The sequence below is a fragment of the Phaethon aethereus genome (assembly GCF_964289735.1).
Source record: "Phaethon aethereus genome assembly, chromosome: 10".
Taxonomy (NCBI): Eukaryota; Metazoa; Chordata; class Aves; order Phaethontiformes; family Phaethontidae; genus Phaethon; species Phaethon aethereus.
Window position 1 is genome coordinate 21166743 of NC_138586.1, and position 14906 is coordinate 21181648.

At 37.1% G+C, this 14906-nt stretch overlaps 1 protein-coding gene across 1 annotated transcript in view; it reads right to left on the minus strand.

Annotated features, from left to right (window-relative positions):
* Positions 1-4835: 4835 nt before the first annotated feature.
* Positions 4836-14906, minus strand: part of KLHL4 (kelch like family member 4) — a gene marked incomplete at its 3' end in the record, with an annotated part of 45199 nt that continues 35128 nt past the window's right edge. Inside the window, exons 7-11 of the mRNA XM_082004049.1 lie at positions 12807-13031; positions 10454-10616; positions 7351-7563; positions 5567-5738; positions 4836-4895 (exon numbers count right to left, since the gene is read on the minus strand). Coding sequence (XP_081860175.1) covers positions 4836-4895; positions 5567-5738; positions 7351-7563; positions 10454-10616; positions 12807-13031 — 833 coding nt within the window. The remainder of the gene's footprint in view (positions 4896-5566; positions 5739-7350; positions 7564-10453; positions 10617-12806; positions 13032-14906) is intronic.

The following is a 14906-nucleotide window of genomic DNA, read 5'->3' on the forward strand; positions in this document are numbered from 1 at the left end:
ATCTTCCTGTTAGGTATCCAGTTTCCTTTTGCAAACTGCTAGTTTCCTTTCACATGATTTTTCACTGCTGTACAAATAATATGGAAGAAAAAAAACCTAAAACAAACTTTACTACGAAAAACACTGAGGAACCGCTTTCTCTAGAAAATTCAGTTGTGCCATTTTATTGCTTAAATTCAAGTATCTGCTCAAATTTTATTTTGCTGGTTTCTACACTTAAGACTTTAACCTCATGATAATTCTTGTCATCATTTCATCCTAAAATAGATTATTTTGCAATTAATTCAAGATGTGAGTGTTTAATAATGGTTTTATTCTTTCAAGTTAAAATGAACTTTCATATTAAGAGCTCCAAACAGGGTCACCATCCTGTGCACAAAATAACTCCCAGCTGTACAGTTGCACATAAAAGTACTTGGTGTAAAGAAACAGTTCATTTCTTCTGCTTTCCATGGCACCTTAATAGCAGATCTCTCAGTACCTCCTCTTTGGACAGAGGTTGAAGCTTGAGTTTGCACTCAAGGAGAGGCAGATGCAGAATTAGATCTCCAAATGTGGGTTTTAAATCCATTTTTCCCTGCATTGACCCCTTTAATTTAAAAGGTCACATTCAGATTGCTCTCTGACTTTTCTCTGCTTCATACCCTTCTCATCTTTTCCCATTTCACCTCACCCGTATTTATCTTTGTGTTTTTTCTGTATCAGAAACAGTGTGGCCAGCAGGAGTAGGGAAGTGATTGTAGCCCTGTATTCGGCGCTGGTGAGGCCGCACCTCGAATACCGTGTTCAGTCTTGGGGCCCCTCACTACAAGAAGGATGTGGAGGTGCTCAAGCATGTCCAGAGAAGGGCAACAAAGCTGGTGAAGGGTCTGGAGAACAAGTCTTATGAGGAGTGTCTGAGGGAACTGGGGTTGTTCAGCCTGGAGAACAGGAGACTGAGGGGAGACCTCATCGCTCTTTACAACTACCTGAAAGGGGGTTGTGGCGACGTGGGTGTTGGTCTCTTCTCCCAAGTAACTAGAGATTGGACAAGAGGAAATGGCCTCAAGTTGTGCCAAGGGAGGTTTAGATTGGATATGAGGAAAAATGTCTTTACTCAGAGTGTAGTCAAGGATTGGAACAGGCTGCCCAGGGAGGTGGTGGAGTCACCATCACTGGAAGTGTTCAAAAAAACATGTAAATGTGGCATTTTGGGACATGGTTTAGTGGGCATGGTGGTGTTCAGTTGATGGTTGGACTTGATGACCTTAAAGGTCTTTTCCAACCTTAATGATTCCATGATTCTATAATAAAATGTGTCCTTAAAATTTAGAAAGTGTACTAGATGCCACAGCCCTGCCATAGAAATTAGTAGACCATCTCATCACATAACACACACATGCAAATATTCACACACTCCGTCTCAGTGGTTATGGTTCACGGTAGGAAGAGCTACGGAATTTACCAAACTAATAAATGTAGTTGCATGCTGCAAGCTAAAAGAATGCTACAATTGTTCTTTCTTATGCTATTATTTAAATAAGCAAACTTCATTACACCATTTCTTTAGAGAACAGTAAAGAAATACAGAAAGGGTAGGTTTTTTCTAATACACTTTTTGAGACTTTACTAAACTATTGAAATGGTAGTATATTTAAAGATATGTGTAAGGGTATTGTTTATACCTAGGTGTTTTTCCTAAGTGTCTCATGCCTTCTTTACTGATAAAGCTTTTAATAAAATTTACAAGCTGAAGGTGGGGACAAAGACCAATAGAATTCTATGTCATTTCTGCAGTCATAATATTTGCAAGCCGTGCAGCTCTCAAAGGCTGCTCCTGTGTGTTTGTGTTAAGGTACTCAGCCACAGTTTCTGTTCTTCAAACCTGACCTCTTCTATGCTCAAGTCTTCATTTTCTTTCCTTACTGTAGACTTGATTAGGTTTTTAGATATGGCTTTATGTTTTGTAAGCCACTCTACGAGCTAAGTACCCAAGCCTGCTTTCTCTCACTTGAGGTTGCGTGCCTTCTTTTACCCCAAGCAAACTTCTAATTCCACGCAACGGCTCTATGAGAGAGACCCGTTGGTATTGACAGTTTATCAGTATCTATTCTGATGTCCCTCTTGCATGTATCTTGACATTAGTTGCACATTGTTTGCATAATTTGTACTTTAGAGTTTTAAAAATGGGCATTCAATATCAGTGCTTTCCAAACAAGAGTAGAATAAATGAGGTTATACTGGTTACTGGAAACAGTGATATGCTGTTATAGGAGAACATGAGAAAAGCCTGATTTAGAGCCTGAACGATACGCAGTAGTGTCCCTCTCCCTCTTGTCCACACGAGTCTTCTTTTATATAAATGAATGCACATGGCTGTTTCATGACCAAAGCAGGGACGGAAATGAATAGGGCAAAAATGATAGTATTTTTATTATTAATGTTTTAAAGTTAATATTTGCTGAAAAATGGTGTTCCAAGTAGGTGGTCAGACAGGTTCTCTATAGGACAGGGGAGAGAAAGAGAGAGAGATAAAATTAACATCTACCTCACATTCACAAATGTCTTACTCTGCAGATTCACTGACAAGTGTGATGGTTAGCCCACTTGCATTTTCTTCGGATTTTTGACTTGGTGGGAAATAAAAATAGCCTCCTCCTCTGAAGTGAATTTTCTGACCGGCGACCCACTAGCTGGTTTAGGGTTTGTTCCCCGTTTACTTGGCTCTTTGTATTGTTTTGGGTTGGTAGGGGAGGTTTCTGTGTTGGTTTTTTTCCTCCACAAAAGTAGATACCAAATGAAAATAGTCATGAAATAAAGTTTATTTCCTGGCCCACCGAGCTAGCAAGAGCGTTGTGCATTGATCTTGAAATTCACAACTAAATAAAGGTAGTTCTAAGCTGATGCACTGGTAAGTATCTATTATAGGGCAGCCTCATGTTAATGGCCCTGAAAGAAATCATCTTAACATGTCCTGCACTTTCAGCCCTCTGCAGGCAACCAAGCCAGGTTGCCAGGGGCTGGGGTGTCTGGTCTGGTTTCAAAGAAAGAAGAAAGATGAACTTTTTCTAAAAAGAAATGCTAGAAGGGAGGTAAATTTTTAAGTTTATGTGGACCAGATGCAGTGAGGACACTAAGACAGGATCTTTTGGTTTTTTAGAGTACAAAAATGAGATTGATACTTCCATATTTTCTATTCTTGAAAAGATGTAAAATAAACCCCATAAAGTTGTTAAAGTATAGTCTAAATTTTCTTAGAGGAGAACATAAAGTTTATTTGAATGTAGCATGCTATATATAAACATAATTGATTTTTAAAGTTAAAAATTTTTTTCTTTTTATAAATATGCTGATGTGAATTCATCTTTAGAAGCATTCAATAGGATTTATACTATACATTTTTTAAAATAGCATGTTGATTAATTCTGAAAACACAGTATTCTATCAGGAAAGTTAGACTACATGTTCAGAGAATTTTAATCTCTGTCCTGAATTTTCTGATACTGACAAAACAACAACATAACAATCACTAAAGTAGATACTGTCCAAATATTGTGCTTTGCAGCATAGAATATCTTACATACATTCTTCTTCTAAAATACACTTTCAGCACTTAAAATCATAAAAAGTGACATAATGCAAAACAAATCAAATCCTTCATTAGAAATTGGCACACAAAAAGAAAATATCACGCGCATGGAATATTATGTACTGTTTTCAAGGGATTCTATTCCTGTTTATTCTTGCTTCTTAGCATTCCCTTAATTTCAAATAAAACATAAACATGCTTATATAAATGGTATATAACGTTACACAGTGGACGTGGTTTTTTTCTTACCATATTTCTACTGTACATGAGAGAAAGCTGGTAATCTTCAGCTGAGGTCAAAGATTGTCATATCAATATGATATAAAAATTTAATTTTTAAAGTTATATTCAAGGAATGTAATTACATGATTGTTTCAAAATTTAACACTTTGTGATTATCCCAAGAGTAGTCAGATCAGTTTAACGGACAGATGGTTAGTGGGCAAAGACAAATCCATTAATAACCTGACATACTGTGATCAGCCTTAAAATATCACATTATCTATGCACTGTGAAAATGATTGCAAATTATATTAGCATTGTGTTTTGACAAAAGAGATTTCTTCCTGTTGGCACATACTTAATAACACAAAGGTACCTTAGCCCTACTATTTCTTAACTTGCACTATTCAGTTGAATATACTGCTAAAAATGAGTATTCTGTCACAGTACTAACAATGCTGGCAGTCGAATAGCAGCCATATTCTGTGCTTCTCTGATTTGATTTTTAAGTAAATTTAATAATTCAATTTCTGAATATAGAAATGAAGCTACTTCTGCAGAGAATATTCTGTTGCCAATGATATTTATGGGCAAATATTTCCTTCTGTGCAGTTCTCTGTTGAAGGTATTTATCTCTTATTCATTTTTATTTACTTAAAATATAAAAGCTTCTTTTATAAACATTAGTATTACTGCCAATATAGAGAAGAAAAAAGTTTATGAAAACTTATACACCCATTTATCACTTTACTACTGCATTTTTATAAATAACAGATACACTTTTCTAACAAACCTGAACCTTTTAAACATATTATTGATTTGTTTTTATGTATTAGGCATAATAAAATAATTCACTTAGGCAAAATTCTTTGATTTTTGTAATGCAGGAAGACACTTTTGTGCTCAAATAGCATAATGGCTCAGAGATAAGTATTGTCTATAATGGAGGGCTGCTAAGATGTGTATAATCTGTACTGCTTTCTGGAAATGTTTCTTGTCTTCATGAAACTCCACTCAAAGTTTAGCTTCACAATATTTGTAGTCGTCAGGGCAACTTCACAACAACAACACATGTTCCAGCCCTTCCAATATTGACAGGAACTTCCTAAAAAAGGAAAAAAGGGCAAAATGAAAAGGAGGAAACATTTTTAGTAGAATCCTATGGATAGGACTAGAAGATTAAAAGGAAAGCAATTTGTTTATTCAAACTAATCTACTGCTAAAAAAAATAGATTTAACTAGGGCTCTGAAAACACAGTTTTGGCTTTTGGGGAAAAGGCTTTAGCAGCTGCTGAGAGTTACAGGAGTGTAGGCTGGTGTTGTTGCTTTTAACTTTTGTAAAAGGCCTTCATATTCCATGTTCCAAAAAACCTGGACTGGGTAGCTACAAAAGGATCTTGACAGTTTTAAATATTTCCTCTTGGTCTCCCTGGCGCTGGTGAGAAACATGAACATTTGAAAGTGCCTCCAGCAGAGGGCATTGCTGACAAAGGCATGCCAGCCTAACGACGGCAAATTCCAGCACTTCCAGCACGTGGTTCACTTGCCGATGCACTGCCTCCACGTTTTAGTCTGAAAAATTTGATAGTTATTTCTCAAGAGAGGCAACTAATATTTTATACAAGCCAAACTTTGGTATTACTGCATCTTAATCATTTTTCCAAAAGCAGCGATAATATTGCAACATAATCATTTTCGCTTTGCCCATTATTCAACAGAATTCTTCCTATCTGCAGGAAGAATTCCTATTATTTATTAGGTAATTCTTCCTATTACCTCTGTCCACTCATTATTTTGAGCATCGTAGGACTCCACGGTATCCAGGTACGTATGGCCATCATAGCCCCCAACAGCATATAATCTGTCCCCCAGAGGACAAATTCCAACAGCATCCCGAGGTACGCTCAAGGGGGCCACTGTTGTCCAAGCATCCGTTTTAGGATCATACCTAGGATGTTTCATGATCAAAATTAGAAAAATACATTGTAGAAATGCATTTCAAATTTAAATTACTGGTACTTGCCTCTGTTCTCCTGTATTGTAGTTCAGTTTACATCATGAACTAGTATAGAGATTTATGAGTAATGTGATTAAATATTTAATTTAGCCACTAGAGGGGTCTTCAAGCTCATAAAAAATGCTCATTTTTTTGCTTTTTGATTACAGTCTCTCCATTTCAATTAGCTTAAACAGTCAATACATTTTGAACGTAAATGAGGCCTGAGGGAATGATAGCATGGCCAGTTGACTCAGCAATGTTAATATACTTTTTTTCTTTCTCCATAGAGATTTTTGTTTTCTGTTTCTTGTCAGAACTAACATTTTCAGGAAAAAAAACCCACAACACACTTGTCACTGCAAAATAAGCTAAACCTACAGTCAATAAAAGTTTTTAACACAAAATGCGTGGCAGTATTTTACATCAGCGTTTATTTTATTTCCGATATGTACTCAGTCATATTTCCAATATAAATTCAAATGAATTCCAGGACAGTTCCAGCTTTACACCATCTAACTGAGAACAAACTTAGCAATTGGTATCACAACAGGGAGTTGAATACTTGCTCAGTTTTCCTTTCTTGTCCCCAAGTGAGGCAGGAGTGTCAATGGATACCCATGGCCAGAGCTGTCCCCACTCGTTATGTTCCCTTCTCACCCAGGGCTCAATTGTTCTCCTGTCCTCCTACACTGTGCCACATGCCAGCACAGTGGCAAAGCGACATTTGATACACAATACTTCTGTTACAGAAAAAAAATTTCCAGTATTTGCATTTTCTTATGAATTGTGCTCATCAGTGGAGAACAGAAAAATGGGATTAAATAGGGATCATATAAACAGTATTTTCATTTTGAAAAGTAATCACTTTAAGAAATTGATATAAAGCCAAGATTTCACTGCTTACAGTTGTGTGCTACCAAAATCATTAGGCCAATATATTAAGCATCATTTAGTTTTAAAGTGTGAATTCAAGCTAAAGTAGTTTGCTTTGGTGCATGTTTCCTTTTTTTTTTTTGCTTGTTAAATCAGACCCTTACCATATGTTTTAGCCTGATTTCCTATAGCAACATAGTTTCTTACAGAAACAAGGCTCTTCCTATCAGTTTCCTCCATCAGAAAAAACCTATGTAGTGACTACTGCCTGTTTCAGTATGTGTTATTTGTTATATTTTTAACCTTTTGGTCAATATCAGACAAATTACTGGAGGAAGAGACAATTGAGAAGTATTTAGTTTCTACAATATATGGCATAAGTAGCCCAGACTTCGGATTTAGCACTTGAGAAATAGAAAGGCCACATGTTGAATTTGTCTTACATGTTAAGTTGTCTTTACCTGGCTCCTGGGCAGCTCAAATAGAAGAGGGGAGGAATTTGCTTCTGAGGGTTAATTCTTATGTTATCACTAGAGCATTGGGAGTCAGTTATTCTGCTCAAAATATTATTTTAAAAAGCATAGTATGTTTTATAAACACAACATTCCAATTGTGAAAATATTTCCCTTGCTTCTATAAACTATTTTATATTTCCTCACTGGGATGCAAAAAAAAAAAAAATCCTTACCTTTCTACACAGTCAGAAAGTCGAGAACAGTGGTTGGAAGCAGGTGCATCATGACCTCCCACAGCATACAAAAACCCGTTGTACGTTGCAACACCAACGCCACCTCTTCTCTTCGACATTGAGGCACATATACTCCACTTGTTTGTGTGCGGATCGAAACATTCCATTGATTTTAAGCAGGAGCTTCCATCTCGTCCACCAACAGCATACAGTCTGGGATAATTACCCACAAGAAGGCAAACAATTTCAGTCTTAACTCTCACATTTTAATAGGAATTTTATTTGGTTAACTTCATTCAGACCATGTTAAAATTATCATTACGCCCGTTATTTGCTATCTGACAGCTATGCTCTGGAACTTTCTTTGCACAAAGGGTTTTGCATGCTATGCGAAGGAATTTATATTCTTCATTTGCAGTGTAAATTTTCAAGCGGTCACGTATGAAAGTTGAGCTTAAAAATGGATATCAGCTTCTTTAAATGTGAGCTATAGATGGAATTTAATTGAAAGTTTGAAATATATGGGTAGTATTCCCTATGACAGGCTTATGGATTATTTGACAGTATCGCATTAAGCATTTTTCTTATACTGTTAATATGTAAAAGAACTTTAATAGCATCATTAGATATAAAAAAAACTATGTCAAAATATATTAAATATATTTTTCTCAATGTTTGTATTTAAGAAAATCTGCTGGACAGCAGTTACTGTACAGGTATGTCATCTTGTCTGTTCAGCCTAAAGGCACTTAGCAAACAACTAGAGATTTAAACCTGCTGATGTTGGGACAACATGTAAGAATAAATGACAGCAATCCACATTAGGAAGCACGGGGTGGGGTGGCGGGGTGGCTTTTTGTCAATTAATTTTACTGAGCCTGAATTTCTTTTGTATTTCAAGCTAACTTGAGTGCTGCTAGACTGTGGTAGTATGCATACTGGATGTAACAGCAGGCGTGTTTAGATGTTAAGTGTGCCAGTTGTTCAAGTCCCTTTCAAATCCTGGCTATTACTTGCTGCAATGAAACTGAATTTACTTAGTGCAACTAATTAGAGATCTAGGGAACACGTTGACTTGTCCAGAGTAAGTCACCTAAAACAGATCAGTTGATTTTTACTTGAGAAGTGCCTGTTTTTCTAAGGTGACTGGAAAAAAATTGTAGACCCCTCTAATGTATAATTTAACTAGAAAATTCTTGACCACTGTTCAAAGAATATAACATTTCTAGCACTCTCTTCTGTTTGTGAATGGAAGACAGACTTGAGTTCAGTTGTGCAGTTTGACGCTTGAGCCATAGAAATCTTGAGGATTTGATTTGTTTTCTTTTCACATCATGCCATTAAATACAGTCTACTTGTTTACACAGCTTTCACAGAGAGAGGAAATCACTGTATATACAAACAGATTGGTTGGGATGTTTTGTTTTCCACAATGTGTTTAGAAACAAGGTAGTGTTCCCCATTCTCTAAGGAAAAGAACAAATATACCATTATTGACTGATGTTTTCCATAGAACGTTTATTGGTCAAAAAGTGTTGCTCCACAGAAACTTAAAGTCTTTTCTGGTGGGGTTGAATAGGGAAAAAAATATGGAGTGACTTAAGGAAACAGGAAAATGAGAAGCATTCTGCTTGGTTAGGCTGCTGCAGTAGCACTGAATGATGGACATTTGATCTCAGCTTCCCCTGGTATGCCAGAAATTACATCACTAGACTCACAGACGTGATTTAAGCCAGACTGGAGACAGCTTGTATCAGGAGTGATTGAGAGCAGAGTCAGGATCAGGCTGGATTTCCTCTTTGACAAAGTGGTTTCCTGCATGTTGCTGTAGAAGGTACCAACAGGGGTTTCTGGTGAAGTTTGTGCTGAAAACATTTCCTCTGAGATACAACAGGGACTTGAACAGTCAATTCTGCCTCTCTCGGACTTTTGAGTTAATGATTAAAATTGTGTCATGTTTGAATGCAAAACCCTGACTAGTATGTGAAGAAGTCTTGCATTTGTAAATATCTGTTTGCTGACATCTTTTTTTCTGCTCTTTATCCTTCTCTTTCTCTGGAATTTCAGAAGTGAACAGGGAAACCAGTGGTAGTTTCAGGATAAATGCAGTTGTCTGCCTGCAACTGTAATATCCGGGCCCCTACAAACTGTCATTGCTAAGAGATTTCCACAGATTTACATAAGAAGGAAGGCTGGCTCAAGCCATGGTCTCCAACATAACCTGGGGCGTTTTACAAGGCTTTTGTATTTCCAGCACCAGACTATGTTGCTGAAGAAGGAAAACAGAGTTCTGTTAGGCATTAATTTATGAATTATTCTTCCTCATGCTGAAATACAACTATTTTCAAATAGGAACGTACAACAAGATGTAACACACTGTTCAATACAGCTTACACACTAGATTCATACATGTGTCTGTTCCCATGTAAAACCGCTTGAGTGCCTTTAGTGTCTTCGGAGGATGTTTAAATAAGTTTTGAAAATCTTGTTGGGAAAACCAATGTACAGTGAATGCATGACCTCAGTATATTTAAGCACTAGATGAAGGGCAGAATAAATCCGGATAGGATGTTTATGCCATACCCAATTATTACACTTGGCTTTCTTTCGTTGAATACACCATATACCCTTAAGGTTTTAAAAATTATTCTTGGCTGTGAACTTGTATGTTAAAGTTGTAGATGCATGCAGGAGGTGTAAAATGACAGAAGAATGACTTGTGTTCTGTACAGGTTCTTTCAAATGATGCTTCCTTAGACACATTGATTTTAAAATGTAAACATAAACTTGGAATATTTTTTAAAAGTATCTGATCTCATATCCCTATAAGTTATATTATAGGTAAAATTCTGATATGTATGTAATAACATTTTCAAATTGCTATAACTTAAATGGGCTGAAATACATTTAAAACATGACTGCAAGTGAGAGCAATTTACCACACAACAGAGGAAATCTTTTCTTTCTTATTTTTGTGCATTACATTTTCTCTTTGTTTTCTTGAGGTGATTAATTACTGTAAGATTGAAAACAAAATTTAAGAAACTGTATTTCCAAGAAAGGAAGCACATGAAAAACCAGAGAGTTTTTCCTGTTGACATACTTGCTGTTTAGTGCTGCAACCCCTACAGTACTTCTAGGGGTTGACATGCTAGCAACGTAATTCCATTGCCGTGCTTGTGGGTCCCATCTTTCTACGGTATTAAGGTAACTCCATCCATCATGGCCACCAACAGCGTACATTGGTCCTTCAAGCATTGCTACTCCTTAAAAGATAGAATTAGGGACAAATTACAGTATCTAATAATTTCAGTGACCAATGGTGTATTAACTTCATACTTTAATTCCCTGTATGCAGATAAGCAATTTCAGCTGGTATTAAACTATCTAAAAGCTGCCTTGTCATTTGGCAGAATAAACAAAGATAAACAAAATACTTCATATAAATTATTTTTCTGAATAAGCATTATCTTTTGCCAAAAGATTAGAGGAAAGCTGCTTTAGTTCTGGTGTTCTCTTCTTGGACTTTCTTCTCTTCCACTTTTGTTGACCTTGTTCTGAATCAGTTTTGAGCCTAAATGAGAAACAATGCTATTCTTTTAAAGAAAAGGAAGGATTGAGCCAGGCAATTAAAAATGTGCCCAAACCTACCACCTATTCCGTATTCTGAGCCAGCTGAACCTCTGTAGTCCTGCCAGCTTAAAACCTGAGTGGGTGGGGAGCTGGTTGTCCTTACGAACTAAAGCACCATAACATTTTGATGCCTGCAAGGAGAACACACTTTTGGATAAGAGCTGGCTTGTATCTGTTGTCCTTGAGGCACATGAGAGTGAACTCGGCTGTCTCTGCAAAGCTCTGTATGGACATATCCTGTGTCACTCTCCTCCTCCAGAGAGAACGGCTTTGGTGCCTCCCCTTTGGGGAGCTGCTGCTGCCACCGCTGTTTGCTTCCTTTGTTGGGTAAGGCAAAATGTTTCAATCTGACTGCTTAAAAGTTTTCTAAATCTGTCTTCTCAGGCCTAAATATACATGGCCTGATTTTTATAAAAGTGCTAACTCTCCATGAAATTACACTGAAGCTAATAGGAGCTACAAGTGTCAGGAAGCTTTGCAAACCAGGCTGATGCACAGATAGAAGCGCAAATTTACCGCTGTGACTTACTTGGGTAGAATTATGCCCCTGCAGTTGGTATGTCAGCAGGATGGAGCCAGTCTCTTTTCAGTAGTGCCCAGTGACAGGACGAGGGGCAATGGGCACAAACTGCAGCACAGGAAGTTCCACCTCAACATGAGGAAAAACTTCTTTACTGTGCCGGTGACAGAGCACTGGAACAGGCTGCTCAGAGAGGTTGTGGAGTCTCCTCCTCTGGAGACCTTCCAAACCCAACTGGACGCATTCCTGTGCAACCTGCCCTGGGTGATCCTGCCTGGGCAGGGGGGTTGGACCACCTGATCTTCAGAGGTCCCTTCCAACCCCTATCATTCTGTGATTCTGTGGTAATTATAAAGACTTCAATAAGAATTATTTAATCTGTTTTTATTTCTTTCCCTTTGCTACCTACTAGCATTTGTTTTTATAAATTTGACAGACTAGCTGGTAAGAACCCTGTGCTATACTTTCTCCACCAAGCGATGCAGAAGGTGATATAGGCAACAAAGTTGTACAGAATAATTCTGGATCAATCTTTTTCTATTATTCATTAAACAAAAATATTCTATGTCATTTGAACTTACCAATTATTTCAATCAATACCTGTTTCTGTAAACTTAAGAGAAGATAGCTTTTTCATAAGAACTGTGATATACAAATCATCATGTTCTTTCCCTTACAGTCTCCTCAACTGTAAACTTATCCTTATTTTTTTATAGTTCCAGAAATAAAGTCTAGATTTCATATTCATATTATTCATTCACTATGAATAATATTAAGGATTATTGCACAGTAAAGACCCATAGGTACTAAGCCATGGCAGAGCTCTGTAAAACTTCTTGTAATTACAACATTAAAATAAGTAAAGTTGTACTTATTTCCTTACTGCAATGTTTTCTTCAGTATGGGTAATTCTCTGATCTGATTTTCAGAGGCATTTGGTACCTATGGGCTTAACTTAATTCATAATTTAAAAAAAAACTGAAAATCAGATTATTATTGTATTGCAAACATATCTCTTGACCACTAAATTGGACAAAGAGTTGATTATTTTCACTGTTGCTTATATTTTGGAATTTTCTAAAAGCAAAATTGACTCTGGAACACCAGTGCAAGTTAGGTGAATACTAATAAATATCACTGTTATAAAATTATGGCAATAAGCAACTCTGCCTTTGAAAAATATCTTCTACAAATATTGCCGCATGTTATTAAATGCTTTAAAAAGTTATGTCAACAGTGGTTGTGTCAAAATTAATTTCTATGATGTGACGCAAGGTATTTACAAAGAAAGAACACATCTTACCTAGGCCATGTCTGTGTGTTGACATAGGAGGCATTATAGTCCAGACTTTGGTGATAGGGTTGAAACATTCAACAATGTTAGAAGTTTTCAGACCATCTCTTCCTCCCACAATATAGAGCTTGTTGTCAATTACTGCAACTCCAAACTGTAATCGTCTACCATTCATGGTACCAATTTGTATCCAACTGTTAGTCCTAAGGTCATATTTTTCAATTGTTGTGGTACCTGTAAAAATATAAGTATAATGAGATAGCCATGAACTGATCAGTACCCAGCAGTCAGTAGCCAGTACAACCCAAAATATTATTAAATTGGAAAATATTGAAATTTTGTGTGTGGACTTTTACTGTGGCTCCCTGAGAACTTCAGTTACAAACTATGAACCTAGTGAGAAAGCTGCATTAATTGCATGCATATATGATTGCCAAACTTATGACTGGGGGCAAGAAGATGCAGAATGAAATGCCAGAAAGTTTTTAATACCGAAAATTTTGGAGATAAGTTAAATCTGTTACTCATTTAAATATCACAAGGGCAGTTTTTTTGTGGTTTGTTTTTTGTCTTTTTTTAATCCCTTATGAATATGGTACCTCACAACTATGTATTCTTTGACCATGTTTGCGCTTAAACCATTAGTGATATCAAAACCTGAAAACATATCCATATGTCTGCCTGTCTTGGCAGGACTTGGGCATGCATCTTCATGAATAATTTGGATATTTTCCTTTTTTTGATGGAGAAAGGCAGAAGGCGGAGTTCTGTGTGTAAGCACGCACTTGCTTCCCACAGGTAGATTCCCTGAAGTTCACCTTTGCAGCTGCCTTGCAATAACTGCTTGTCTGATGTAATATATAAGCTGTATTTTCAATTTTTTCAGGTCACTGAACAGCTAGTAATATTTTTACTGCAACTATTCGTAAGGCCCTAGCTCTCTGCCATTCAAAACCGACACTTTGTATGCGCTGGCTCTTGTCAGTCACTCATCAGCCATAATTGCTCCTTTGAGAGCTGATTTAGCACAGTGGGGAGACGGCTGAGCGACAACTAAGGTAGAGGAGGCAATTGGCAGGTGCACATACAGTGCACCCTGGAGCTCAGCTTCAGCTCGATTGAAGGCAACCAGAGGAAAACACCAAAGCTGATTTCCTGCCTGTTCCTTGACTGGGATTTGAGACTAGAGAAGTAATATTTTGAGAATTACAATAGGCAGTTAGTGGCTAAGGAATGATTTACAACAGCAAAACACCATGCAATAAAGCAGAGAAGAAAGGCAGCGTTTGCTTTAGAGATCTGCTAGAGATCATCTGCTATACTCAATAAATTCAGTGAAATAAGAGCTTCTCTCATGATATCTTTTTTTCTCCTCAACATGCTTTTCCAGATGCATAGACTGGGAAAGAAACTACCAGATCCATCTGCAATAAAAGACAGAATTTTTTCTTTTTCCCCTTTCCTGTCTTCTTTTATTCTGAGCAACTGGATTTCTTTGACTGTTCTTTCCATTTTGTTAGTCTGTTTGCTCTGCTTTGCTTTGATTCCTTCTCATTTACTCTATGCTAATATGTAAGTGCCCCAAATTTCTCAGATTAAAAAGAAGCATCTCAAATATTAAATAAAAACCAGGAAAAGTACATTAAGGTATACAGTGCATAGGCTATAATTTTTACAGAGGCTTGAAGGTAGGTTTTGAAAGTTAATGTGGTTTAGACACATTCACGTTTTTCAAAATAACAGCCCCAAAGTAGCTCTTTGATCTTCTTTTGGTCATTTGAAGTTGGGATTTGACTTCATATACCGCCTGAGATAAGCACAAATCCAAAGCTGCCATGCCCTGAGAGTTTTCTTTATCATGGAAAGCGTATTATTCCCAGAAGTGGTAGTTACTCCCTTCTCAGAGCTGTTCTTCCAGCGCATCGTACTCTCTTAGGTGCAGTTTCCTTTATCTTACAATCTAGCACAGGCTCAAAGTATGAGTCAGAGCTGTAGAGGACAGCAGGGAGGAGAGGAAGTGCTGTTCTTCTTAACCATCAAAAGGCAAAAGTTCAAACAATTGGCTTTATTCCAAGGTAATAAGTAAAAGAGGCACCAACAGGAAGTGCA